Source organism: Brassica napus, chromosome C9, assembly GCF_020379485.1.
Source record: "Brassica napus cultivar Da-Ae chromosome C9, Da-Ae, whole genome shotgun sequence".
Lineage (NCBI taxonomy): Eukaryota > Viridiplantae > Streptophyta > Magnoliopsida > Brassicales > Brassicaceae > Brassica > Brassica napus.
In genome coordinates this window covers 64844827-64869677 of record NC_063452.1, presented here as the reverse complement: position 1 = coordinate 64869677, position 24851 = coordinate 64844827, and the positions used below count along the sequence as shown (strand labels likewise).

The window sequence follows — 24851 nt, the reverse complement described above, 5'->3', positions numbered from 1 at the left end:
AAAAATATAAACAGATTAGATACTTTTTCCAATTTGTTAGCTAATATGACAGATTGCAGACACTGAATTTCAAATCCCATAGTTAAAACCCATTTGTATGTATTGATCAACATATGAATTCTTTAACAATACAGTAAGCCCCAAAGATTCTTTCACTAAACGAGAAACACAACTAATAAACGTCATCCGCATTGATTAGAAAAAAAATATACAAACTAGACCGAGGCTAGCATACGTCTTGAACCAAAAAAAAAAAGATAAGAAAATACAAAAGAATATTGGCTTATTACTACACCAATTTACAAGTGTACTTAGACACAAATCCTTCCACATACGGTCAATATCATTTCATATTCTTTCCTTTTACGTTGTTTGACCTAAGAATACAACATGCATTGGTCATAAATTGATGGCACGCAGTAAATACATGAGTAAGACTCGATCTGGATGTTTGCGAAATGACCTCTGATGTTAGATTTATTGTGATGGCAACGTCTTAGTTCTTTCAGTGGACAGAACAACCTGTATCATATACCATCAAGCAAGCGGCTAAATATCACTACGGATATAGCATCAATCAATCTTTGAGGAGACAACAGAAAATTCATATATTAATTTCAAATAAGTGCAATATTAACACTTTTCTTGTGTGTAATGTTTGTTAAGCCTCTTTTGATATTTTTCTTTGTTGTCAACAGACTCAACACCTAATTGATCGAGTTCGGGTTTTTGTTTTTTTTTGTTTTTTCTCTCTTGACGAATCATCTTTACCTAATAAAAAGATATGATATAAGTTTTAGAACAAAAGAAAGTCTAATAAATATTTTTCTTCTTCTAAATCTGCTACACATTTCTTAACCAGTGATATATTTGCACCATGTAACAATTCTATGGATCTGGACACAAAGAATCCATTACTATGATTATATTAATATTTTAATTTATGGATTTATTTTCATATAATTTCATTGTTTTTTTAATCAGTTAATGTTGTTATGATTTTTGATATCCCTGTTTAAATATACATACACGGTCACGCTCTTTTGGGTTAAGCTAAAAATAAGCTTTTTCTAACATGTTAAACAAAACTAAAAGTTATTCAAATACGCAATTAACCGGAAAGATGGGGATCAAAGAGAGTAGTCAAATTCTAAAAAACAATAAATAAAGGGACGTATTTGGCAAAAAGACCAAACCAGATTCTGTTCAGTATTCTGAATATTCAGTGTGCTATAAATACATATATGGGTGCAAAGCAAAACGCTCAAGCCCCAAAAAAAATATCTTCCTCAAAGCGAACGCGTAGTCCGGCACAGCGAGCCACCGTCGTACGGGGGAATAAGAAGGTACGTACGGAACGATTAATTAATGTTTTTCTCCGTTGGTTTGTTAAATTATCTTGACTATCTGTTTCTGTTTTGTGTCGTGATTTGCATTGTTCGGGGGGGGGATTTAATTAGTTTAAAAAATGTTAGATTCTCGATCTGAGTGCATGTCCGTCTGAAAACGTTGGATTAGTACGTAGTCGAGCAAATCCTGAGAGAGAGTGTGCGCTTTAAACAGTCTCAGATCCACAAATATCTCAGATTTCGTTCTGGATTAGGCTCTTCAGTCGTTTGTGTGTTTTTGCTTAGCAGCAGAATTAACTTGAGAAACAAGTCATCTCTTTCCTTTGCCTGTTGAAGAGTGTGATATGGATTCTTTTTGTTATATTTCTCATACCAATTAAATCGTAACGCCTCTCTAGATTCTGACATTTGTTTGTGTTGTTCTTGATTCTCCTTTATTATAATTTATAGAAACCCGATCTTGTTTGCTTTGCACAGGCTGAAAAATATACATATATAATAAGGAGATCATGGATAGTGAATATACACAAGATGGAACTCTTGACATTCACAAGAAACCAGCCAACAAGAATAAAACAGGAACCTGGAAAGCTTGCAGATTCATTCTCGGTAATGCCTTTTTGTTGGTTAAATAAAATTAACCAAACCGGTTTCTTTCTGAGTTTTGATTTTATGAAACTGGCAGTGACTGAGTGTTGTGAAAGATTGGCTTACTATGGAATGAGCACAAACCTGGTGAACTATATAGAGAAACATCTCAGTATGGGAAACGTAGCAGCTTCCAACAGTGTCACAAACTGGTCGGGAACATGTTACGCCACTCCTTTGATCGGTGCTTTTCTCGCCGATGCTTACCTCGGTCGTTACTGGACCATCGCTTCCTTCGTCGTCATCTACATTTGCGTTAGTTTTCATCTTCTTCTATTACAACAAATCATATTTATATTTGTTTTTTTGAACGTGAAAGATTGAAAACAGGGAATGACGCTATTGACGTTATCAGCTTCGGTTCCTGGTCTAACACCAACCTGCCACGGTGAAAACTGCCACGCAACCGAGTTTCAAATCGCGATCACGTTCGTAGCGCTCTACTTGATAGCACTCGGGACAGGAGGGATCAAGCCATGTGTTTCCTCCTTTGGTGCTGATCAGTTTGACGACACAGACGAAGAGGAGAAAGAGTCAAAGAGCTCTTTCTTCAACTGGTTCTACTTTGTGATCAACGTTGGTGCGATGTTCGCTTCCTCTGTCCTCGTTTGGATTCAGATGAATGTTGGTTGGGGCTGGGGTTTCGGAGTTCCCACTGTCGCCATGGCGGTCGCCGTCCTATTGTTCTTCGCGGGAAGCAAATTCTATAGGCTTCAGAAACCAGGAGGAAGCCCTATCACAAGAATGCTTCAAGTCATCGTTGCTTCTTTCAGAAAATCAAAAGTGAGAGTCCCTGAAGATGCAGCTCTTCTCTACGAGATACACGACGCTGAAAGCAGTATCCAAGGAAGCCGCAAGCTCGAACACACCCCTAAACTAACGTAAGTCCGAGCTGTAGTTTTGTTGGTTTTAAACTTTTTGGTTTGATGATTTTAACTATTTTTTGCAGATTCTTTGACAAAGCAGCAGTAGAGACAGAGACTGATGAGAACAAAGAAGCAGCCAAATCGGGATGGAAGCTATGTACAGTGACGCAAGTGGAAGAGCTCAAAGCACTGATCAGTCTCTTGCCGGTTTGGGCCTCAGGGATAGTCTTTGCTGCTGTTTATAGCCAAATGAGCACAGTGTTCGTGCTTCAAGGCAACACTATGGACCAAAGCATGGGACCTAACTTCACTATCCCTTCCGCATCACTCGCCTTATTCGACATTCTCAGTGTCCTCTTCTGGACACCTGTCTATGACCAGCTCATCGTTCCCCTCGCCAGGAAGTTCACCGGTCATGAACGTGGCTTCACACAGCTTCAACGTATAGGAATCGGACTTTTAATCTCTATTTTCTCAATGGTCTCTGCCGGAATCCTAGAGGTGGCGAGGTTAAGATACGTGCGAACTCACGATCTCTACGATGCGAAAGAGGTTCCAATGTCGATATTCTGGCAAGTTCCGCAGTATTTTTTCGTAGGTTGCGCTGAGGTGTTCACGTTTATAGGGCAGCTGGAGTTCTTCTACGACCAAGCACCTGATGCGATGAGGAGTCTTTGCTCGGCATTGGCGCTGACGACGGTGGCGCTAGGGAACTATCTAAGCACACTGCTGGTGACGGTGGTTACTAAAGTGACGACGACGGGCGGAAGAGCGGGATGGATAGCAGATAACCTGAACAGAGGTCATCTTGATTACTACTATTGGTTATTGGCTGTTTTGAGTTTCTTGAATTTCTTCGTCTACCTTTGGATTGCCAAATCCTACACTTACAAGAAAGCCAAAGGCCATGCTCTCTAAGGTTATATCTATGCACATTTTTCTTTATAACTTAATTTACAGTAAGTAATATTTATTTGTTTTCGAACAGTCAGTCATGTTTATTTGTCAGTACCAAAGAACATATGCATAGCATTGGTTTTGTAATGAAACTATATTAGTAGATTTGTCTTGTCAGACCTGATTTTCTCTGATTCCATTTGCTTTTGTTTTTTACTTTCTATTAGTGATTAGTCGCTTTGAGATTCAGATGCAAGTATTGAAGGAACCTGCACATGATTTAACAGATTAAATAAAGATACTAATTTTTGACCAAAAAAAATAAAAATAAAGATACTAATGAAGCAGCAGCTTAATTTCTGTGGGTGGTTCCCAAAGGCTTATTCTGGAATAGGAATCATCGGTTTAGAACTCAGAATACATATAAGCTCAAATACTTAAAAAATAAAAATTAAGAGAGATAATTTGCTGGTCAATAGAGCCTCATGACTCTCCTGGCTATAGAGTGGCCGTGACTATTTGCCCTGGCCGCAGTCTTCTCCCACCCGCCACCACCGCCGCCATTTCTCCAACTCGGTGTCAAATAAAACCTCAACATTCCGTTGTCACCATCCTTAGAAGAATTCCTCCAACTCTTATTATTCCTCGAAGATCCTCCCCCGGAGCTCCTCCAGCTCACATTGCTGTTACTCCTCCTCATCTTGGGTCCTCCTTCGTTCCTCAGCTCCGGCCATGATTCCGACAATGACCTCTCCACCATTCCGGTGCTGTTGGAACGGCTATACCTATCATCTTCCTCGTCCTTGCTAACACCTTTCCTGTAGATAAAACCTAACATGCTCCATTTTCCCCATCGTCTCGATGGTTTCTTATCACCACGCTGATTCTCCACGGAGTATGACTCTGCCGGAGACACCCTTGAATTCGACACCACCGATTTGACCTCCTCCATCTCCATTGCTTTTTTAATTGAATTGGATCTGTCGAGGCTCTTCCGCCTCCTCGACGGAGCTTCCGTGTAGTAGTCTCGGGTTTGACTCGATCCGCCTGGGATGATGATTATCGGGTCGGATTCTCCATTAATCGACGCAACAGGAATCTGCATGTCTGATCGATGCATTGGCGCCGCGTTCTCCACGACTGATAGCATCGACGGCGGTGGAGGAACCCTAGCCGTCGTCCTGCCGATCAAGTGCCCATCCCACGACGCTCTTGGCTCGTCTAACTCCACACCTATATCCACGGAGAATCTTCCGGCGTCGAGGGAGAATCTAGGGTCAGTGTCGCTAGATCTCCGGCCGAATCCGTAATCGGCGATCTCCGACTGCGTATCCCTTGGCTGTCTTCCAGTCGCCTTCTCAGCCGGCAACTGTGGGCGTCCTACTTGGCTGCCACGTGGCTTCTTAACCTTCTTCTGCTTGTGCCTCCATTTCTGGAGCTTCTTGCTGAAAACAGAGGCCGCCGAAAAGAAGCTCCCGGCCAAGGAGGGCTTCTTTGTCTGCGGATACAGATCCATGTACTCCTTCATTGGCTTCTCCTCCTCCACAATCTCGTCGCTTTTTTCCTCTATAATTTCGCCCGAATCATTCACAATCTCAATCTCCGAGTGGCTTCCATTTTCTTCTTCTTCTTCTTCTTCAGTCACTTCCACCACTGCCTCCTCTTCTTTCGTGGGAAGGTTTCTGTTTTCTTCACGAAGCCTGACGTCGCAAGACCGACGCTGCGGCTCTAACCCTCCGGATAATCCCTCGTTGTTCTTTGCTGAAAACGATTTGCTTCGCCGGAGCTCCGGGAAGAAACCTCCTCGGACCCGGCCGTTCCCACTGGCGTTGTTGTTACCACTAGAGGGCTTGAAGAGAGCTTTCAACGCTGCGGTGGAGATGGTGGGTGGTTTCCGGGAAGATGACGACGGCTGCGGCGGAGCGCCGTTGTGATCTAAGACGGAGAGACGTTCGCAGAGACAGGAAGGGCAGAAACCGGAGAAGCGCTCGTCTGGGTGAGCATCGCAGGATGTGGATAGGCGATGCGGTTGAGACGGCGGAGCTAGTTCCTCTGCGGCGACGGAAACTTGGTCGCTGGAGGGATTCATGAGACAATACGACGATGAATGATCCTCCTTCTTTTACTCTCTGCTCATACGATGTTCGCTGTCTGCTTAATTGATTAGAGAGATTGTAAGAGTTGTTTATGTCTCAAGCATTCGTCTGTTATCAACGGACATTGAAAGAGAAAGGAGATGACGAGAGATATAATTATTTGTATTATACTAAATCTTTTTTTTCTTTTCTTTTTTTTTTAAAAAAAAAAAAAAATAGGAAATTTTGGATTTTGCAGGTGTCAGATAAAATCTGTGCAAATCCTTGTTAGTTGAAAAAGAAGGTTCATTTGCATTCTGAACCTTTTAAAAAAATAATGTATAATGGTGTGATTAAATATCAAAGGGTGATCAGTGAGTTTTCTAGACTGTCTTTCTATCTGTCGGCTAAGCTAAAGAACGTACAGTACCTATCTACCTATCGACTCTTTTGAGCTACTATAGTATTTTGATGGTTTCGTCCATGGAAGTATGGTATGTATTCATTTATACACGTCAAATGTAACATCATATATGGATATTAAAGATTAGCTCGCGTTTTCTTTTTTCTTTTTTTTTGTTCAAAAAAAAAAAAAAAAAAAAAACGGTTGGATCTTTTGTTTTTTTTCTTCTTTTTTTTTATGTCGTCTCTTTATTTACAGCTACCAAAGCACACGCTTGTTTCATCCATTTAACGTTTTGGGTTTTGGCCATAGAGATATGAGATAACATATGTCATAGAGATGTGAGATATCTAACTCGGGTAGAAAATAATAGTATATATTATATATACTCAAATATAAGTAAAGATATGCATTGGATTTTCAAAGATTCCAACCGAAAAAGCAGAAAAAAAGCGAAAAAGCAATCTCACGCCATCAATCTCATCTGTTGTTTTGTCTCTCTCTTTTTTAGTCTGCAAGTATTATTTTGTCAGTTTCATCGTGTGTCATAGAATATGTTATGGAGTATATAAATAATATTAATCGTATAATTTTTCAAAGTGTTACTTAAACTAGACGTAAAATAAGTTATGTCAGACCAACAGGCAACAGGATGAGTTCGATGCTAAACCAAGCACATATGTGTTGAAGCGTGTGTATGTACAAATTCTCGTTCATGTGAGGAAAAGAGTCCCACGTACAGTATTTCATTATTTAACGCGCTGGAATTTATTCATGAAAGCCATCAAATATAATATCAGGGAACCTTTTATCAAACGTCAAATAACGTAACAATTATTCCCATCAGCCATTAACCTCAACGCAATCAATGCCACTAATCTGGGCTTTTATGTATTCTCACTAACCAGATTTGCTCTAACATCATGATTTTAAAAAGGGAACTTTTTCTTTTGTTTTTGCAATTAAAATGAATTATAAGGATATAGGAAGAGTGTAAACTTACATGGAAATGAAAGAAGGCCCAAAAAAGAACACTATAGCAAAAATAATCTGCAATGAATTATATTAACATACACAATGGGATTCTACATGATCGTTAGTTTAACATAATGTGTTAGTATATATTATATTATCTTTGTTCGGTCATAATGATTTGTTGATTAATCATGAAAATCACGACAATGATTAGTTTTTTTTACATTTTGAAATTTAAATGGGGATCGCAATAATTAATAAAAAAACATGGGGAAAAAGTTTTTTTCTTTTTGAGAGAAAAAAATTCTAGAGATCTCAGTTTTCTCCCAGTCTCATAATGTGAAATAATGGTGTCTTGCAAAGATTGCTATGTATCATTATGGTTCATAATTGGAGAATCCATTTGAAACAATACATGTTTCATAGCCATACACACTCTCCAGTTGCACATTATAGTAGTAGGTTAGTGGGAAAACAATATAGAAAAGAAGAAACCACACTAATCACCAGAATACTAAAGTCTAGAGTACTATACCCACTAGCCCTTGAAGATTACAAACTATATGCAAGTTATAAATGTGTAATAATTTCTGGCTGAGATTGAAAGTGTTGCTGAATAGTGAAGGAAACCCAATAAAAAAGAGAGTCTGTGAACTGTTTGTTCTGTAAGTATTTATTTTACTTGAAGCCAATACCAAAAAAAAAAAAAAAAGACAAATTTCTCGGCTTTTACTAGATCAGGACCTTTTGTTTTGTCTCTCTTTTTTCTTAAAGATGATGACACATGTGCAGATGATTGGACATTTACATGTTATGTGTGTATAATGGTTTACTAGGATGGCTGTATTTAAAGAAAATGGCAAAACCTCTCTTAAAGAAGAATAGAAACAATCCTAATAGGTCCTACAACTGTGACAACTTCTTCACCATAGCCAATAAGCAAAGTAAGACCGGTTTGTTATTCAAAAACCTTAAACCACAAATTCGGATTCTCGCTGATCAAGAGAGAGAGACTCTGGTTCTAAGATAAGAAGCACTAGAGACACTTGCTGATTTTACATATAGATTGTTTTTTGAACTTGTACCTGTTAATCTCACTTGTGTCGACTCGAATATTAGTTGGGCTCAACTCAGTTTGATTTATCGGGAAAAGTTTTTCAATATTGGTGTTTACTCGAAGTTAGAACTCAGAACCAAAAAATGATAGCGTCACAGAAGCACTTTTGAAACTTTCAAACGAATAGTTTTTAACATTACATGAAAAAAGAAAAGAGAGAGATGAAACTAGTCTTATAGTTACTCCTGCCCAAAGCCATCACGGTTCTCTTGTTGCCACCCGAAACCTTGACCCCTGTTAACCTGCTGAGTCGTCTGAGGCGGTGCCATACCGGGATTCCATGAAGACTGAGACTGAGGAGGATAAGATCCTTGGAAACTCAGATTCATCATTGGCGAAGGCTGCTGCTGTTGCTGATACCCGAGCGCCGAACCTTGGTCTGACCCGCTGCCTTCTGGTCTTGCCGTCTCAAAAGGTGGACCGCTGTAGAATTGCTGAGACGAGCCATCAGTTGTAGGATAAGGCGGAAAACCAAACTGCTGAGGCAAACCCGGGTTTTGATTCATGGGAATGGGCATGCTGGGTGGTGGTTGCATCATATTGATAGGCGGAGGGTAGTCTGGGAACCGGATTCCAGGTTTAGGACTAGCGGTTTCAAATCCAGGAGGACGAGAGTTGTCGGTCTCTGCAGGGTAACTCTGTAGTTGGCCAAATCCAGAGTGTGGCTTTGACAAGGAAGGTGACCTGTGGAGTAAAGGCTGTTGCTGGGATCTCAAGGGAGCTCGCAAAGTGGATTCAGAAGCAGAAGATTGGAGCTTTGTGCTCTGAACGTCTGACTCGTTGCCATCGTCTTTAGCAGCATCGAGTTGTAAGAGGGTGGCGTGGAGGTCATGGACATGGGCTTCAAAGTCAGGCTTCTTGAGGAAAGACCTGAGACAGTGAGGAGCAGCACAGATGAAGATACCTTCCATCATCTTGATAGTCTGAATCTTTTGAATCCGTTCATCACATCTGTTCACACAAGAGATAACAAGAATTCAGATTGACTAAGAAATCTCTACAAAGATCTCAGTGGATAACACATACAGGTAGCAGATGGAATCACTACGAGCACATTCGAGGCAAAAGGCATGATCACAAGGATTCTGTTTAAAAACCAAAACAAACAAACAACAAAGTTCAAATCATCCACATAGAAGAAACAAAAGCCCCTTTTTAGCCTTTTTTAGTGTATTAAAATAAATTTACCAGACGGCCATAGATTGCAATGGGGAAATCGCAACGGACGCAGAAATGAACCCTCTCTCCTAGCTGCCTGCGAGACCGGCGTCCGACGGGCTTTATTACGGTGGTGGGAGTTACGGAACCGATCCCTTTCGCGACAGGGAGATCGGCGAGGACGAGGTGGTCGGGACAGGCAACCGTCACAGTTTCCGCCGGACAAGGTTTCGCTCCGCTTCCAGACTCTGTGGGAGAATCCCTCCTTAGTCGAATTTGAAGCATTCTTCTGTCTCTCGCCTGCCAAATTCAATATCGCTTTACATTAATCAAACAAACCCTAATAAACAAAAAATAAGAAGAAGAAGAGTTAAAGCTGTTCATTACACCGATAAGTCCCGAGATCTCTCTCTCTCTCTCTCTCTCTCTCTACTTAACTTCTTCTCAAACGGAGGATCACCGCGGCGGCGAAAGGGCAATCCAGTTTTTTCTTTTTCGATTTTGTTCCTCGTTTCTTATTTGTCCCCGATTAATTTTCCTATTTAATTAAAATATTATTCCCACTTGTAAGTAGGAAGAACCTCTGGCCCAGGAAGAGGGTTCATGATTTACGTAAAAAAAATGCCCCGAGTTTCATAAAATTAAAGAGAAAGCCAAGTTGAAAACTAAAGTCAAAATAGTCTAAAGAACATGTTCCAACCGACAAAATAGCAAAACATTGTTGATTCCTTCAAGTCTCCATCTTTGGCTTCTTAGCAATCAAGTTCCATAGTGCAGTGTTCAAAGCAGAGGTTGTCCCCAAAGAAGCTCTCAACACATTCATTACCTAATATTTAAAAAAAAAAAAATACAAATACATTTTCGTTAAATATAGGGGGATCAACTGTATTTACTAGAGAAAGAAGTAAATGTTACTACCTCTGCTTCACGGATTCTAATAACTTGAACATCCACATCATCTGCCTTTATCTCATACTTCTTCAGAAAGCAGATGGACGTGCTCAAGCAACCCCTAGTTGTGATTATCAGATCATCTGAAACTGTAAACCTTGTTCCTCTCTTCACAAACCCACTTCCATTCTCTGACTGTTCTCTGCCATGAGACTTTGGATCAATCACAGTCACCGGAACTATTCTGTCCTTCCGATACAGCGGAGTCCGATCACAATCTTTAGTCAAGCTGTAGTCAGGCTGGCGTGGATTGGAATTCCTGTAGCGGTAGTAAACTGGTGCTTCTTCAGAGGTTATACCAGACAGCTGCTTCTGCAATTTGTAGTAATGAGGTAGCATCACACATTTGGAAGCTGACCCTTCTTTCCCTTCTTTATCAACAACAGTCAAATCCTTGAAGCTTCTACGTAAGTTTCCAATGCACCCCAAACTCGTATCGCATACATACTCAAGAGGGACAGCGAGAAAACTGAAAAGAAGATCAACAAAGTCTTCTCCACACTCGACATATAGAATCTTCATGTCCTGTTTCCTCACTATGGCATCGATAGTAAATTCTGATTCTGATACCTCTGTTTTAGTCGACAGCTTGTGCATGTTTGTCATGTCTTGTGTACTTTGCTTCTTCAAGAGAGCGTCTGTCAACGGAGTATTTGAGGAGAATACACACTCAAGAAGATGCATCATCTATATATAAATTAGCAACAACAACAAGAGAAGTCTATGAAATCAAAGCCAAAACATGTTTTCTTTACTAATTCAAATACTATATAATAATTAATTAAAAAGAAAAAGAAGGTACCTCGTTGAGACCAATATCAAGAAGCTGTTCCCCAAGGTTACTAACATCAGAACATCCTAGACTGTTGAGAGTTTTCAAGACAAGACCAGTAGAATCAACAGACACTTTCAAATCATCGGTGATGATGAAGGAAGACCTGCCACTTACAAATACTCCATCAACATCATTCTGTATCTCATCTTCTTCTTCAGTCAACTCGATTTCGTCGATCATCAACCTTCCGCAAGCACAATCAGAGCCACTAAAATCACTGCACATGTTGCAGCTTGAGAAAGAAGGGCACTTAAAGTACTTGAGGTGGTCATCAGTTGGGTTTAGGTTGAGCTTAAGCCTTTTGCAGTAGGCCTCCTTCACGCTCCTTGGATTAAGCAACATCTGCTTACAAGCTCCAGTCATGAAGTTGTCAATGCTCATGTCCGCAACGCTTTGATAGAGGTTGCTCAAACATCCAATCTCGGATTTTTTATGCTTCTTAAGCAATCCGGCAATGGTGCCCATTGGCAGTGTCATTAGGCTGAAGAGAACATCAATGAAATCCCTACAGGCCTCGGCCAAAACGACCTTGTTCTTCTCTTCATCAACAATAAGCCTCAAAGTAAACTTTGGTTCCTCTGACATTTCATCAGCCATTTAGGTCAGCTTAGAAAAAAAAAAAAAAAGATGAAAAGGGATGATAACAAGAGAGAAGAAAGAAGTTTGGAAGACACTCCTAATCACAAAACACCTATATTTAAAGCTCAAGCGGTTGAGGAATAACAACAGACCCGAGCGGCATTACATTTAAGACTGTTCACTAATACCAAAGAGCCCTCTATAAGCGCAAAAACAACCTTTGAGCTTTCTCCTCTGACTGCAAAATATTGTGGAGTCAAAACGATGGACCAATTTTATTCAAGAGAGTTTTAAATTCTTATATTGAATGAGTAAAAACATTTAAGTGTCATCAACATCAAAGATCCATTTAACTTGGAAGCAATAACAACAAAAAGAAGCCAAACCTTTTGCGCTTCCCCTTGACTTTTAACTTTATACTACTGCTTTTTAAGGTGTCGATAAATATATGCCAGAATCTCTAATGCAAGTTTCTTGAGTTTCTTTCTTTTCTTTGGCCTTGTCACAATTTAAGTTCTTTTCTTAAATTATAGTTTAAATACTGACATTAACTAAATCTGCTCTGTCAAAATCAAAATCAAAAACCAGGAGCCAAATAAGTAAAACCAAAAACAACCATTTGAGCTTCCCCCTCAACTACGTAACCACAGTGAGTTGTTTCTGTAGCTTAAAGGTATTAATTTCATATATCGTAAACTTCAACGTCTCATAAAAAAAGAATAAAAGAGAAGCAGTCAAAATGACAAGTTCATACAAAAGTAGATGATGTCCAAGAAAACTACTGATATTGTAGTAACTGAAACAGTTAGATGCTAAATAAAAAGATTATCTAGCGATCAACTTTAGCAAGAGAAGTTTCGGACTGAACATTGCTTCTCAAGTCTCAATCTTCGGCTTCTTATAGAATCGGCTTTCAGGAGCACTTGTTGAATCTGATTCCATAGCTAGAAGACCGGTGCTCAAGGCAGAAAACGTCACTAGTGAAGCTCTCAATAATTTGATCACCTGCAAATGCGTATTATATATACATGAATGAGAATAAATGTATAACTACGTATTGTTGAAATCAAAGAAAATAAAACTTTGACTACAAGCTTATTTTACCTCTTCTTGTTTCATACTGATAACTCGACATTCGACATCCTCTAGGCTGATCTGTTTATCTTTAAGCATTCCCAAGACTGAGGCTGAGTTGGAAGGAGTAATGATGAGATCATCTGTCACCATGAACTTTGTCCCTTTCTTCACAAACCCACTTGACTGATTATTTCCTTCCGATTTGGGATCTATACAAGTCACAGGCAAGAGTTTATCCCAAGCATACACAAGTCGCTTATCAGACTTGTCACTCAAACAGTACTCTCTAAAATGATTCGCAGAGAAGGAAACAAAGCGGTAGTAAGTTGGTGGCTTATGTGTAGTGACAGCATCAAGCAGCAGCTGCTTCTGATCACACTTGTAGTAATGAGGTATAACACACTTAGCTTCTCTTGCGGAATCATCAGCACTCAGCTCCTTGAAGCTTTTGCACAAGTTTCCAACGCATCCAAGGATGATTCCCTTTCCAGATATTCCCCATACAGACTCTAGAGGCATTGCAAGAAAAGTGAAAAGAAGATCAACAAAATCTTCACCACACTCAACGTACATGATGTTCCCTTCCTTGTTCCTCACATATGCATTCAGCGTTATCGTTTGATCACCTTTTGATTCCCTTTCTTCTTTTTCTTCATCGCTCAAGGCGGGAGGACTCAGCATCCTCTTAAGACCGCATGAACTTTTCTTTTTCAGAAATGTATCCGTCAATGGAGTATCCGATGTGAACAAACACTCCAGCAAAGTCGCTACCTAAAAAAATCAGATGAAACTGCGTTAAGAACTTAAAACGTTTTTTTAATATTCAAAATTAAGTATTTTTAAGTAGAATAATATATTGCCTCTTGGAGATTGACGTCAAGAATCATCTCAACCAGCTTATGGCAATCTGCTGCGTAGCCAAGCTCTTTAAGAAGTTTAAGTGTAGACAGAACAGAGTTAACTTCCACATTCAAATCATCAGTGATGATGAATGAAGCACTCCTCACAAACACTCCTCCACCATTCCGCCCTGCACTTGCTCTGCCTCCTTCTCCTTGGAACTGAATGACTTCACTCATCAAATTCCCACAGCTACACCTCGAGGTGTTGAAATTGCTATACCCTTTACTACATTCCCCGCTTCGCACAAACATAGGGCACATGAAACATTTAGTAGCCTGTGTATCATCTATCCTCAGCTTGGTCTTTTGGCATTTGTCGCGATTCAAACTCCCAGGGTAGAGAAGCATCTGTTTGGAAGCTTGGGAACTGAAATGCTTCATCGCCATACCCGCTACACTTGCGTGGATATTGTTGAAACAGCCGATGGGGACTGACTTTGACTTCTGATGCATCTCAAGCAATCTAACGAGTGTTCCCATTGGCAATGTCAAGAAACTAAAGAGTATGTCGACGAAATCTTCACCAGATTCAGCATATACAACCTTGTTTTTCTCTTTGTCTATGAGTAGCTTCAAGCTTATCACCGGATTCACCAAATCATCAGACATGTTTTTGATGCAAAAAGATCTGCATTGAAACAATTTTTAAAAGTGTCAAAGGTTTTTACACATACAGATCAGTACCCAAAATCTGCAGTAAAAACAGTTAAAAAGGTAGTTTTTAAAAACATGCAGAACAAGATCCGAGCCATGTCTGAGATAAAGATATGCCCTGAAACAGTTTAGAATTTTTTTACTCATGCATGCAGCTCATGAAGAGAGGAAAGCTGGTACCTTTTTAAAAACAAACAAGGTAAATTCTGCTCAAATTTTAAAAAAAAAAAAACTTACATGGCAGATTACAGAGAAAACGATTAAAAAACGAATTCAACGAACTTACCTTTACGCTAAATATCTTTCTTTTGGACGAAATCTTAGAGTGAATTACGCAACTCTTATCTCTCTTCGACAGGATTATGAACAGAGAGGCAAGCGAAGCGCTGAAACCTAAACCACTTTTTATTTGGGGTCTAAATAAACGAGAAACCGAAAGGTTATATATTATTAATAGGCCAGGTCCGTTGGTGAAGATATTTTTTTATGTGTGAGATAAATAATTAGACCCGTTGGTGAAGATATTTTTTTCCCAAAAAAAAAGGAAAAGAGAACAAAGTTAACGTGTCAACCTTTTATTCGCTATGGCTTGTTGATCGGCTTACTTGTCCGCTCAGAGAGTCTGTGTTGTCTAGTAGTATAAAAACGCCCCCTACCTACCTCAGAGCTCTCTTCTCCTTCTCACGCTTGCTTGGTTTCCGAATTCGAAAAATCTATCTCTTAATCGCGACTTACTATCATTCAAGGTAATATGTCCGAGATTCGATTAGCTCTTTCGTTGTTGATCGCAATTGCTTCTCTTTCTTTGATTTCGTCTCTTGATCTTTGATTAGACTTCGTATCTGTTGGACCCAATTTTGGTCAATATGTTAATGGGCCACGATCAAGTAAATGCACCGCGAGGAGTTAAATCCCACAGCGAACACTCGAGCTCCAGATGGAGACTTCGAAGATCCGGAGATCGCGGAACGGTTGCAGAGATCGCGGAACGGTTGCGAGCATCACGAGAGCATCCCGTTATAAGAAAGAGGTCGACACATAAGAAAATGACACATTGAAAACCCTAGAGAGAGCTACCCCCATACTTCGACCTTGTTTTTCATCCATCTTTAGATCTTTTCTCTTAGCGATCTCATTGTAACGTTTGATCTTGCTTTACTCATTGTATTCGATCTTGTTCATCAATAAAAGTCCATTTTTGTCTACCGGAAACTGATTATATCGCTGTGTCCTAAAGATATTGTTGCCCACATCATTTATCTTCCTTTGATTAAACTCTCGATCACTATCAAATTCTTAGTGTAGATTTTGGCGCCGACTGTGGGGAAGATAAACGAAAAATATATTTGTTAAGAAATCGATCTAAGTTTTCTAAGCGCGAATATGGATCCCAATCAAACTATCGGAACCAAGCCATCAGGAATCGACAACGTCGACCCTACCGGATCCAACTCGAGAACCGAAACCTTACCCGTTGGACCAACGGGCACTGACAGGACGACCAGAACAACCCATACACAACAAATCCTTCCAATCGGAACCTCGAACCAGGAGCGATCAACGGTCCACGATCGATCCTCACCACCAGATCGCACTTCGGTTCCAGAAAGGACCTCGATCCCCAATCGAACCGGAGCTCGAATCTGGAATCGTCCCGGAGAAAGACAAGCCAATGACGACCTAACATTTTAATATTTATTATTTTATAATATAATACATTAAAATAATTTATATATAATATTCATTATGTTGATGGCGCATCTTTTAACCTAGTATAAATTATAAGATAATGATTTATGTGTGCTGTACAAATAGTATCAACTATTAAAACTAGAATGATAAAGGCTTGCAACTCACGTTCTGAAACAAAACGGTCCCCATAGTTTACAATATTTTCACATTAGACACCAAACTCTTGTAATCCATATTTTAGTTCTTTCTTCATTTTACCATTATGTTTATTAGTCCTAGAATTTTGGTATATATAATATAGTCGATAAAATATATGACACAGGAAACTGAGATCAATATATCCCATCTAGAAAATTTGGGTTTAGATATGTATCAGAATAAAAATAGAAAATGCGGTGCGGCTAAAACTACTTGTCGACGATGACGGTGGGGACGAAGAACCGAAGACTAGAGGCACTCCGTACCGTACGCGCTTTTTCTTTTTGGTCAGACCGTACGCGTTTTTTTCTTTTTGATCAGACGGTGCGTTGTTTATCAAACAACTATCCTGCAATATCGTATATCAGAATATAAAATCAAATTCGTTGAAATGTACTTACATAGTTACATTATATTTGTTATAAATCTTTATCTGGGGTATAAATATAAATATGATAGTCTAAGTATATCCACTTATATTTTGTATAAAGGGTTTAGTATAGAGAAATTCCGTAAGATAGACCTAAAAAAGTTTTTATCACAAATATAGATCGCAGTTATCAAAATGACCAAAATGTTTTATTAAGGGATGTGTTTTTGGGTTTAGGATTTAAAATTTATGGTTTATGATTTATGATTTAGGGTTTAGGGTTTAAGGTTTAGAGTTAAAGAGTGAAGTTTTGGGGGTATGATTTCAAATTTTAAAAACTAAAAAAAATATTAAAATTTTCAAAATAAAAAAATCTATTTTGGTTATTTTATTTTTTACAATCTATTTTTGTGACATAAACTTAAAAAAAAATCTATTTGAGATAATTGTCCTTTAGTATATCCACTTGTATACACAGATAACATATTTACCTTATTGTTATCGGTATTTGCGAAAAAAATTTATCTGAAAATTTAACAGAAACTAAAATAATAAATATATATATATATATATAATCTGCTCATTTCAAATTAGTTTTTAAAATGATCATTAATGAGATATTTCCAACCCTGACAACAACCATCCACGAAGCTTAGCTTTCAGCTGGCAGGTAGAGAGATATTGACTTCTCAAAAGAAAATTAAAAGAGAGACAATTCCACCAAAATGTCGCGTGCCCCGCCCCCCCCCCCCCATTCGCCACCTCTTTCTACGATTCGCAATCATATAAAATAGTACACTATATTCCCTCGTAAACTATACAGGTTGACGAATGCATACATAACTCATACGTGTCTATGTAGAGAATAGGTCAATTTCGAGTCTCAAGTCCATTTTAAAATGCGTGTTATAATTTCGACGAAAGGTCCAATGGTTCTAATTGAGTCTTGGTCCCTTTTTGACGTCAGAGGAGTTCGAATTCCACTTCCTTTTTCGCTCTTTTAAAACGTACGTTTGAAAATTCGGTTTGGGAAAATTTTAAAAACTATATAAGAGAGTTGATCGAAAGAACGTGGCAAATCGCGGTTCGGAGTGTAATATGGTCTAGACCAACACATAATCCACATAATGTCGGAATGGGGATTCTTTCACTATACTATATAACTAATAATTTTTAACTTGTTTGATTGTGTAAATTTCTTTTTTTTATGTCCATCATCTTAGGCACGGCGATAAGGCATCATTATCCAGGGTTTATTAGAGCGGAGTTTTTATGGGAATATAAGAAACTGTTTCTTAATTTTTAACTAAAAAATTAAGAAACTGTTTTTTAAAGTACTACTAAATTGTTGTAGTTTTTCACGGTAGTAAAATTGTCTCTAATTAGTTTATTCGTTTCTTATACAGCAACGTTTTCTATTAGCTTTAGAATTGATTTGCATCAAATTATATATCTGTCTAAGAATATTTAGAATACACGTCAAGATTTCTGTGACATTATATGATAATATTTACAACTAGAAGGTCCGGAAGAATTCATATCAAAACTCTATTAAATAAGTTAAGAGATTACGATGAAGCTTAATTAAATTACGGAATTGTTTACGTACACAAAGACATTGTCAATGTCAGTTAACGATTATACTGAACGTTTTTTATGAATTGTTTTCTTTAAATCTTTCTATATACAAGATATCAGACTTATACAGGATTCATGATGGGTTACAAATCTTCTAAGCGTTGCACACTAGGTTTTAAATCGGATCTAACACTGAAATAACATGATAATATGCGAGAGAATATCTATTTTAACTCAGTAGTGTTTGCATGACATAGTCAATAGAACAATCCAGCTCATGAGTACAGAGCTGTAGTTATTAAAACCACTAGCTTGTGAGGATTATAATAATTGTGTTTATTAGCACTGATGGAACTCTAACGGTTACCAAACTAAGTGGGTTAAAGTATAAAAAAAAAACAGTTTAACCCAAAGTCACAAACAAGTTTTTCTGTATAGAGGAATTTTAGGCTTTTTAAATAGTCTATATATTTTTATAATAAAACTTCTAAGGCGTGTCGTCTAAAGGTATAATTATTGGGGTCGTTGCTCTTGGGTCCTTAATACACATATATTTATATGCATATATATATAATATATACATATAAATATGTGTGTATTAAGACCATGATTAATCCGGAGTTTTTAGAGTGAGATTCTTAACGGAAGTTAAGAAACTGTTTCTTAACTTTTAACTAAAAAAGTTAAGAACCGGTTCTTAAAGTCCTTATTTAAGCTTAAGAAACAATTTATTAACTTCCGCTAAGAACCTCATCCTAAGAACCTCGGTTTAATTGTGCTCTAAGGACCCAAAAACAAAGACCCCCAATAATCATGATTAATGTAGTGACACCAATACATTAAACTCAGGCTCACTTAGGAATCTTTTTAAATCCACAGAACATAATAGAATCGAAGTAAAACATGGCTTCTTCGGAGAAACAATTCTAATAAAAATGGAAGTAGTCATGTGTCAAGCCATTTGGTATTTGTAAAGTAGTATATAAAAATTTAGCGGTATGGGTATCGTTTAATGGAAGATCTATAGAAAAGGACGTAGGAAGAGGACAAATAAATTTGGGAAATCAAGCAACGTTCGAATTTATCCTAAACGTCTTTTCACTTTTAAATTTTTAATACACTCGAAAACTTACATAACACTGTTATTGTTATATTGTTTCACATATAATTTACCATACGAGTATTTGTTTTATAATTTATATTCCGAAAGCCCCTTTTTAGTGGTTCGAAAAACTTGGTTTGTTTAAAGGGTATAATCATACACTTTTCTTTGGGAACTGTATAATCATTCACGTAATCCCTAGCGTATAGTGGTTTCATTTTTCTACTTTGTTCTTAGAAAGTATAAAATATATATATGATGAACAGTGTGATAGGTTAAATAATTTTTGGATATATAAAGTAACAAATGATCAATTTCTAAATTTATTTAAAATGCATTATAGGAATTTAACATAGGAGAAAATGACTGCGTGATAGACACGCATGCTATTTTTAATGTGTATTATTAATAGAACTGGTCAGTATCTACATAGATTAGTTTATTAGGTATTGGTTAAAACTTAAACCTATAAAAAGAAAGTTGACGAAAATATGTCCAGTATGACGCATTAAAATCCTTATTCCTTACTTAGTTTGTATGACTCTGAAAATTACAATTTCTCGAATGCATTTTTCTTATTACAGTGCAGTGTCGCTAATTTACAATGTAAATAGTTAAATATAAAACTTATTAAAAAAAACTAAAATATGACTACGACAGCTTTCACAAATTTCCTATTCTATACACAAAAATAAAATTTATATTTAAATACTACTTACTTAACTATTCCGTGAAACAATTAAGTTATACCAACCTCACTTTCTGATATAATACTTTTTTTTTTTTTGAAAAAAACTGATAGTGATACAATACTTTGCGGTAAAAAAACTTCAAATTAATACGTATTACAAAATTGGTTTAGTTGCCATAAAAGTTAAAGAACTTTTCATAAGAGTACGTAGCATAAGCATACCAAAACTTACATGTTGATAGAGTGATAGCGATGAAAACTTTTTCATGTGAGCAGCATAGGCAAACTAGTTAGTGATAATTCACCGAAAATAAAAGTTAGTGATGACTAATGGATTTTTTCAAAATTTGCACTATCTTTAGTAAACTTCAAGTGATACATAGTTTAAAACCTATTTATTTACTGAAGCTTTTTAAGAAATTAAATTAAATTTTCTTTAGTTTGAAACATTTTTTTAAAAAATGCTTTAAAGGTTTTAATTGATTTTTTTTCATTACTAGAGGATCCTACAAAAAAATACCAGTCTCAAGCTCGTCATTTTCAGAAATTTATAATAATATATTAAATTTATATTTATAATAATATATTAAATTTATGCTGGAATTAATTTGTTCACATACAAATAATATAATTTTCTTGAACATTGACCTTATAATACAAAATATTAATATAGGGTCCGATTGATAATGAATGTAGCTTTAAAAAAATTACCGTGAAACAAATCTGTAGATTTTTTGTTGTTGCTTTAGATTTTATTGCTTTAGAATTTTATGGAACTCTAAAAAATTGCTCTGGATTTTTGGTTATACAGAATACTTGTACAACTGTAGGTTATTTCATGTGAGTTGTAATTTTAAATTTTTTATTAAAGGTTGATTGTTGTAAATTTAGTGACGTAAAAAAAAGTGGAACTCTTGACAACACCTATAACCACTACCAATCATACCCATAATTAATTTATAGGTTACGAGGATAATAGTATTTACCGAAAGAATAAATTTATTTGATGACAAAAAAAAGATAGATATTTATTAATTATGAAAGGTTTCAGTTTAAATAAAAACGGTTTGTTAGTTGAAAAAAGCTAAAGCATAAATAAATTTAACAAAAATAACTACGGTTATTTTCAACGACAATACAAGATGCCAGGTTTAATACTAACACCTAATTACTGTGCAAAATCCCTTGTTTCTAAAATCTACGTGTCTATTCGTTCTAGTTAGGCAAATACAATAAATATTAACCAATAATAACAAAACAAATGATACCGTATTTTGTTAATTATAAATGTAATTATCAACTACGTCTAAAGTTTATCAACAGTTTTTTTAAAAGAAGACAAAATCAGATAATCTGTCGAGATTAAGTTACAGTAATAAAGTAAGTAGGAAAAATATAAAAAAATCTGAATATTTGTTGAAAGCAAATTCGTAGTTGTACACTAAATGATTTTAATAACGAACCTTTTTTACATGTGAAATAAATAAAAGTCCAAATTGTTTTTTTTTTTTTTTTTTAAAGTTGGATCAAAAAGACTTGTAATTTCCACAACTTTCTAACTCTTTTGTTCGCCCTTTACAAAGGACAAATACATACAATGACATATTAGCCCCGCGTATAATACATTCAGACGTGTATATAACGGAAGAAGAAGGAGAGAGGAAGAAGAAATTAGGGAGAGAGATTGTTTGTCTGCTCGCCTGAGATCACGCAGTTTTAAATTTTAATAAGAAAGAAAGAAAGAAGATTCATTGTTTCTATAAATTCCCCTGTTTTCTCGGCCATATGTCAGTCGGCGTTCCGGTGAATACGTCGAGCAGCAGCCAGTTACCGGCGGCGACAACAAGACGTCGCGTGGCTGATTCTCAGGAAGATCATTGCAACTTCAGCACCGTAGGAGGAGGAAACGCAGTCGTTTACGTCCCCGACGAGGAAGAAGCCACTAGCTGCTGCAGCCTCTCCGACGGAGGAGGATTATCATCGTGTTGTCCGAGTGGATCCCACAACAATTACCTCGTGGGGTTTCTGTCTCTGCGCAAATTCAGGCTGGTGTGGATGCTCATGGTGGACAACAAATCCCAGTGGACGGCTAAGAACATGAGATCGGCCTCGAATCTCGGCCGTGTGATTCTGTCCTTATTAGGAATCCTCGTCTTCACTTTCTTCCTTATTGTTGCTCTCTCCGGTGGACGGCGGCAACACGTGGAGGAGAAACACGAGTTTGTGTTTTCGATTCATCCCAGAAATAACATTGAGAAAATCATCCGAGAAGAAGAGTCTTCCTCCAATTCCATTCAACTACTCCTTCCCCAACGAAAGCCGGTAAGCTTCTAATTCTAATCCTCCGTACAAACAGAGTCAATTTTTTGTTTTTATTATATTAAAAATCATTTAAAAGTACTAATTTTTGATATAAATCTGAGCTGAATCCTTTTTTTTTTAATTAGCAGTTAATTTAAAAAGAGGATTAGTTTCGTAAGAAGAAAATTCCTTAATGTTCGTTAATGAATATATTTAATCAAATATTTTCCAAAATACGAAAGTCATCGTGGGAGTGTACCCATTTGTTCTTTTTTGAATTTTCCAGAGGGTTGACTGCAATAAATAAAAACTCATCCAGTATTTATTTACGCGTAACTAATCACATCACAAACACATTGACTTGTACGTTGGCCCATTGGGCTTTTGCTTATTCGTTACCATTCTACGAACTAATAATATTGACTTTGGTAACAGATCCCAGAGATTTGGAATCAACCGGAAACTGGTAACTATCACAAATGCTTAACTCGTCCTAAGAACCAAAGTAAGTTTCCTACTTCTTCTTCTTTGAGTCGCCTTGGTTTGACTGAGATATTTAAGACCGAGTTATTGTTTTTTACCTGGTTTAGGACCAATCAAGCAAACCAACGGTTACCTTGTTGTTCACGCCAACGGTGGTCTGAATCAAATGAGAACTGGTGTAAGTCTCTCTTCTCCTTCTTTTAAAGCCTTTTTCTGGATTCGATTTTCCCAAGTCCTCACTTCATTTGTCTCTTGTTCACAGATATGCGATATGGTTGCAATAGCCAAAATCATGAACGCTAGTCTTGTTCTTCCTTTCCTTGACCATTCATCTTTCTGGAGTGATCCAAGGTAAACACATCATCATCATCATCAATTCAACAGAATCATCATAATCATCATCATCTTATAAGTTTGTTGTGTTCATTATCTTTCCAGTACGTTTAAGGAAATTTTCGACTGGAGACATTTCATCAACGTATTAGCAGAAGATGTCAACATTGTCGAGTATTTACCGCAAGAACTTGCTTCCATCAAGCCTATTGAAAAGAATCCTGTTTCCTGGTCCAAGGTAATTTCAATTTTTTTTCATTGCTTTCAAACTTCTCTGTTTTTCTCTTCAGGATTTTGACCTAACTCTGTAATGTTTTTGACCGCGCTCAGGCGAGTTATTACAGAAACTCAATCTCAAAGCTACTGAAGAAGCATAAGGTGATTGTGTTCAATCACACTGACTCTCGCCTAGCCAATAACAGCCCACCTCCTTCCATCCAGCGGCTTAGATGTCGGGCCAACTACGAAGCTCTTCGTTACTCTCCAGAGATAGAGAATCTAAGTAAAGTTCTCACTTCAAGACTTAGAGAAAACAATGAACCCTACCTTGCTCTTCACTTGAGGTACGAGAAAGATATGTTGGCCTTTACCGGGTGCGATCACAGTCTAACCTCTGAGGAATCGATCGATCTCGAGAAGATGAGGTATAGTATTCCTCACTGGAAAGAAAAGGTGATCAACGGTACAGAACGTCGTCTTGAAGGTAACTGCCCCATGACGCCGCGGGAAGCTGCCGTGTTCCTCAAGGCAATGGGGTTTCCTTCGACCACGAAGATCTACATTGTTGCAGGGGAGATCTACGGCGAAAACAGTATGAATGCATTCCACCAAGAGTTCCCAAACGTCTTCTCTCACTCCACACTGGCGACTGAGGAAGAACTTTCGACTATTAAACCTTACCAGAACAGATTGGCTGCTCTTGATTACAATTTAGCACTCGAAAGCGACGTTTTCGCTTACACTTATGATGGAAACATGGCCAAAGCGGTTCAGGGTCACCGTAGATTCCAAGGTTTTAGAAAAACGATTAATCCCCACAGGTACAGTTTGTGTTTTATTTTGCGTGATTAAAATACTTTTTATGTAATTTTAAGACTGACATTTTACCGTGTGTTTTTTTGTTTGTTCAGGCAAAGATTAGTGAAATTGATTGATAGGCTCGATGCGGGGCTCATGTCTTGGGAAGATTTCTCGTCCAAGGTGAAGAGATTGCATGGGAAAAGATTAGGAGCACCGTATGTTAGACGGGCAGGAAGGGCAGGGTTGAGTCCCAAGTTGGAGGAGAATTTTTATGCAAACCCTCTTCCTGGTTGCATGTGTGACACTTCTTCTGATGAACCACAACAACCCCGTAGTATCAACCGGTTTGAAAGACCAAGTCTAAGTGCACAGACTCTCAGATAACGAGAGATAGAGCTTCTTAAACACACACACATACGGGGAAATCACATGACTTTTGTTCTTTTTTTGGTTTTTTCATGTAATTAGGTTTATAGAAAGATATTAGAAATACAGACCTAATTTGTGGACGCAGATACGAAATAAAAAAAAATACGAATCATTGCTCATACAAACAAAGTCCGATAAAAATCCATAAACTGAGGAAGAGGGCCCACT

The 24851-nt window shown here is 37.5% G+C and overlaps 6 protein-coding genes and 1 long non-coding RNA gene across 8 annotated transcripts; 3 read left to right on the top strand and 4 right to left on the bottom strand.

Moving 5' to 3' along the window:
- The first annotated feature begins 1049 nt into the window (after positions 1 to 1049).
- On the top strand, positions 1050 to 3959 carry LOC106435873 (protein NRT1/ PTR FAMILY 8.2). Of its 2 annotated transcripts, XM_013876800.3 has the most exons (5): positions 1255 to 1346; positions 1827 to 1958; positions 2035 to 2252; positions 2328 to 2878; positions 2947 to 3959. In XM_013876800.3, exons 2-5 carry the CDS (start codon positions 1859 to 1861, stop codon positions 3779 to 3781), a joined length of 1704 nt encoding a protein of 567 aa, XP_013732254.2. In that variant the 5' UTR covers positions 1255 to 1346; positions 1827 to 1858; the 3' UTR covers positions 3782 to 3959. The 2 variants fall into 2 exon arrangements, with proteins under 2 accessions (XP_048624385.1, XP_013732254.2); XM_048768428.1 differs by having other exon boundaries at positions 1050 to 1346; positions 1827 to 2252.
- A 153-nt stretch (positions 3960 to 4112) lies between these two features.
- LOC106435870 (protein OCTOPUS-like) lies at positions 4113 to 6070 on the bottom strand. Its single transcript, XM_013876798.3, has one exon. It carries the CDS (start codon positions 5847 to 5849, stop codon positions 4233 to 4235), a length of 1617 nt encoding a protein of 538 aa, XP_013732252.2. The 5' UTR covers positions 5850 to 6070; the 3' UTR covers positions 4113 to 4232.
- Positions 6071 to 8414: 2344 nt separating this feature from the next.
- On the bottom strand, positions 8415 to 10222 carry LOC106435883 (E3 ubiquitin-protein ligase HAKAI homolog). Its single transcript, XM_022713140.2, has 4 exons — positions 9876 to 10222; positions 9519 to 9788; positions 9357 to 9415; positions 8415 to 9281 (listed from the first exon to the last, which is right to left on the bottom strand). Exons 2-4 carry the CDS (start codon positions 9771 to 9773, stop codon positions 8510 to 8512), a joined length of 1086 nt encoding a protein of 361 aa, XP_022568861.2. The 5' UTR covers positions 9774 to 9788; positions 9876 to 10222; the 3' UTR covers positions 8415 to 8509.
- Positions 10219 to 12290, bottom strand: LOC106435159. Its single transcript, XM_048768427.1, has 3 exons — positions 11242 to 12290; positions 10407 to 11126; positions 10219 to 10314 (listed from the first exon to the last, which is right to left on the bottom strand). The coding sequence occupies exons 1-3, from the start codon at positions 11869 to 11871 to the stop codon at positions 10219 to 10221; spliced, it is 1446 nt and encodes a 481-aa protein (XP_048624384.1). The 5' UTR covers positions 11872 to 12290.
- Positions 12291 to 12507: 217 nt separating this feature from the next.
- Positions 12508 to 14912, bottom strand: LOC106435874. The gene is made up of 4 exons (XM_013876801.3): positions 14773 to 14912; positions 13791 to 14460; positions 12958 to 13701; positions 12508 to 12858 (listed from the first exon to the last, which is right to left on the bottom strand). Exons 2-4 carry the CDS (start codon positions 14439 to 14441, stop codon positions 12730 to 12732), a joined length of 1524 nt encoding a protein of 507 aa, XP_013732255.2. The 5' UTR covers positions 14442 to 14460; positions 14773 to 14912; the 3' UTR covers positions 12508 to 12729.
- A 143-nt stretch (positions 14913 to 15055) lies between these two features.
- On the top strand, positions 15056 to 15691 carry LOC125592870. The gene is made up of 2 exons (XR_007328559.1): positions 15056 to 15232; positions 15320 to 15691. It is a non-coding gene; the product is annotated as an uncharacterized LOC125592870 (long non-coding RNA).
- Positions 15692 to 21745: 6054 nt separating this feature from the next.
- On the top strand, positions 21746 to 24795 carry LOC106435884 (protein FRIABLE 1-like). Its single transcript, XM_013876823.3, has 7 exons — positions 21746 to 22439; positions 22854 to 22923; positions 23009 to 23079; positions 23164 to 23252; positions 23340 to 23472; positions 23565 to 24274; positions 24365 to 24795. Exons 1-7 carry the CDS (start codon positions 21903 to 21905, stop codon positions 24636 to 24638), a joined length of 1884 nt encoding a protein of 627 aa, XP_013732277.3. The 5' UTR covers positions 21746 to 21902; the 3' UTR covers positions 24639 to 24795.
- The last annotated feature ends 56 nt before the right edge of the window (positions 24796 to 24851 follow it).

What these genes read in the sequence shown, in the direction of transcription:
- LOC106435874 (XM_013876801.3), bottom strand. Translation starts at nt 14,441, where the DNA reads ATGTCTGATGATTTGGTGAATCCGGTGATAAGCTTGAAGCTACTCATA. An exon ending in TTGACGTCAATCTCCAAGAG is followed by an intron (nt 13,702 to 13,790) that starts GCAATATATTAT and finishes TGATTTTTTTAG; the next exon opens with GTAGCGACTTTGCTGGAGTG. An exon ending in TCAGTATGAAACAAGAAGAG is followed by an intron (nt 12,859 to 12,957) that starts GTAAAATAAGCT and finishes ACGCATTTGCAG; the next exon opens with GTGATCAAATTATTGAGAGC.
- LOC106435883 (XM_022713140.2), bottom strand. Translation starts at nt 9,773, where the DNA reads ATGCTTCAAATTCGACTAAGGAGGGATTCTCCCACAGAGTCTGGAAGC. An exon ending in TTGCAATCTATGGCCGTCTG is followed by an intron (nt 9,416 to 9,518) that starts GTAAATTTATTT and finishes GTTTTTAAACAG; the next exon opens with AATCCTTGTGATCATGCCTT. An exon ending in AGTGATTCCATCTGCTACCT is followed by an intron (nt 9,282 to 9,356) that starts GTATGTGTTATC and finishes TTGTGTGAACAG; the next exon opens with ATGTGATGAACGGATTCAAA.
- LOC106435884 (XM_013876823.3), top strand. Translation starts at nt 21,903, where the DNA reads ATGTCAGTCGGCGTTCCGGTGAATACGTCGAGCAGCAGCCAGTTACCG. An exon ending in TCCTTCCCCAACGAAAGCCG is followed by an intron (nt 22,440 to 22,853) that starts GTAAGCTTCTAA and finishes CTTTGGTAACAG; the next exon opens with ATCCCAGAGATTTGGAATCA. An exon ending in AACTCGTCCTAAGAACCAAA is followed by an intron (nt 22,924 to 23,008) that starts GTAAGTTTCCTA and finishes TACCTGGTTTAG; the next exon opens with GACCAATCAAGCAAACCAAC.
- LOC106435873 (XM_048768428.1), top strand. Translation starts at nt 1,245, where the DNA reads ATGGGTGCAAAGCAAAACGCTCAAGCCCCAAAAAAAATATCTTCCTCA. An exon ending in TCGTACGGGGGAATAAGAAG is followed by an intron (nt 1,347 to 1,826) that starts GTACGTACGGAA and finishes TGCTTTGCACAG; the next exon opens with GCTGAAAAATATACATATAT. An exon ending in TCGTCGTCATCTACATTTGC is followed by an intron (nt 2,253 to 2,327) that starts GTTAGTTTTCAT and finishes GATTGAAAACAG; the next exon opens with GGAATGACGCTATTGACGTT.
- LOC106435159 (XM_048768427.1), bottom strand. Translation starts at nt 11,871, where the DNA reads ATGGCTGATGAAATGTCAGAGGAACCAAAGTTTACTTTGAGGCTTATT. An exon ending in TTGATATTGGTCTCAACGAG is followed by an intron (nt 11,127 to 11,241) that starts GTACCTTCTTTT and finishes ATTTATATATAG; the next exon opens with ATGATGCATCTTCTTGAGTG. An exon ending in TTAGAATCCGTGAAGCAGAG is followed by an intron (nt 10,315 to 10,406) that starts GTAGTAACATTT and finishes TTTAAATATTAG; the next exon opens with GTAATGAATGTGTTGAGAGC.
- LOC106435870 (XM_013876798.3), bottom strand. Translation starts at nt 5,849, where the DNA reads ATGAATCCCTCCAGCGACCAAGTTTCCGTCGCCGCAGAGGAACTAGCT.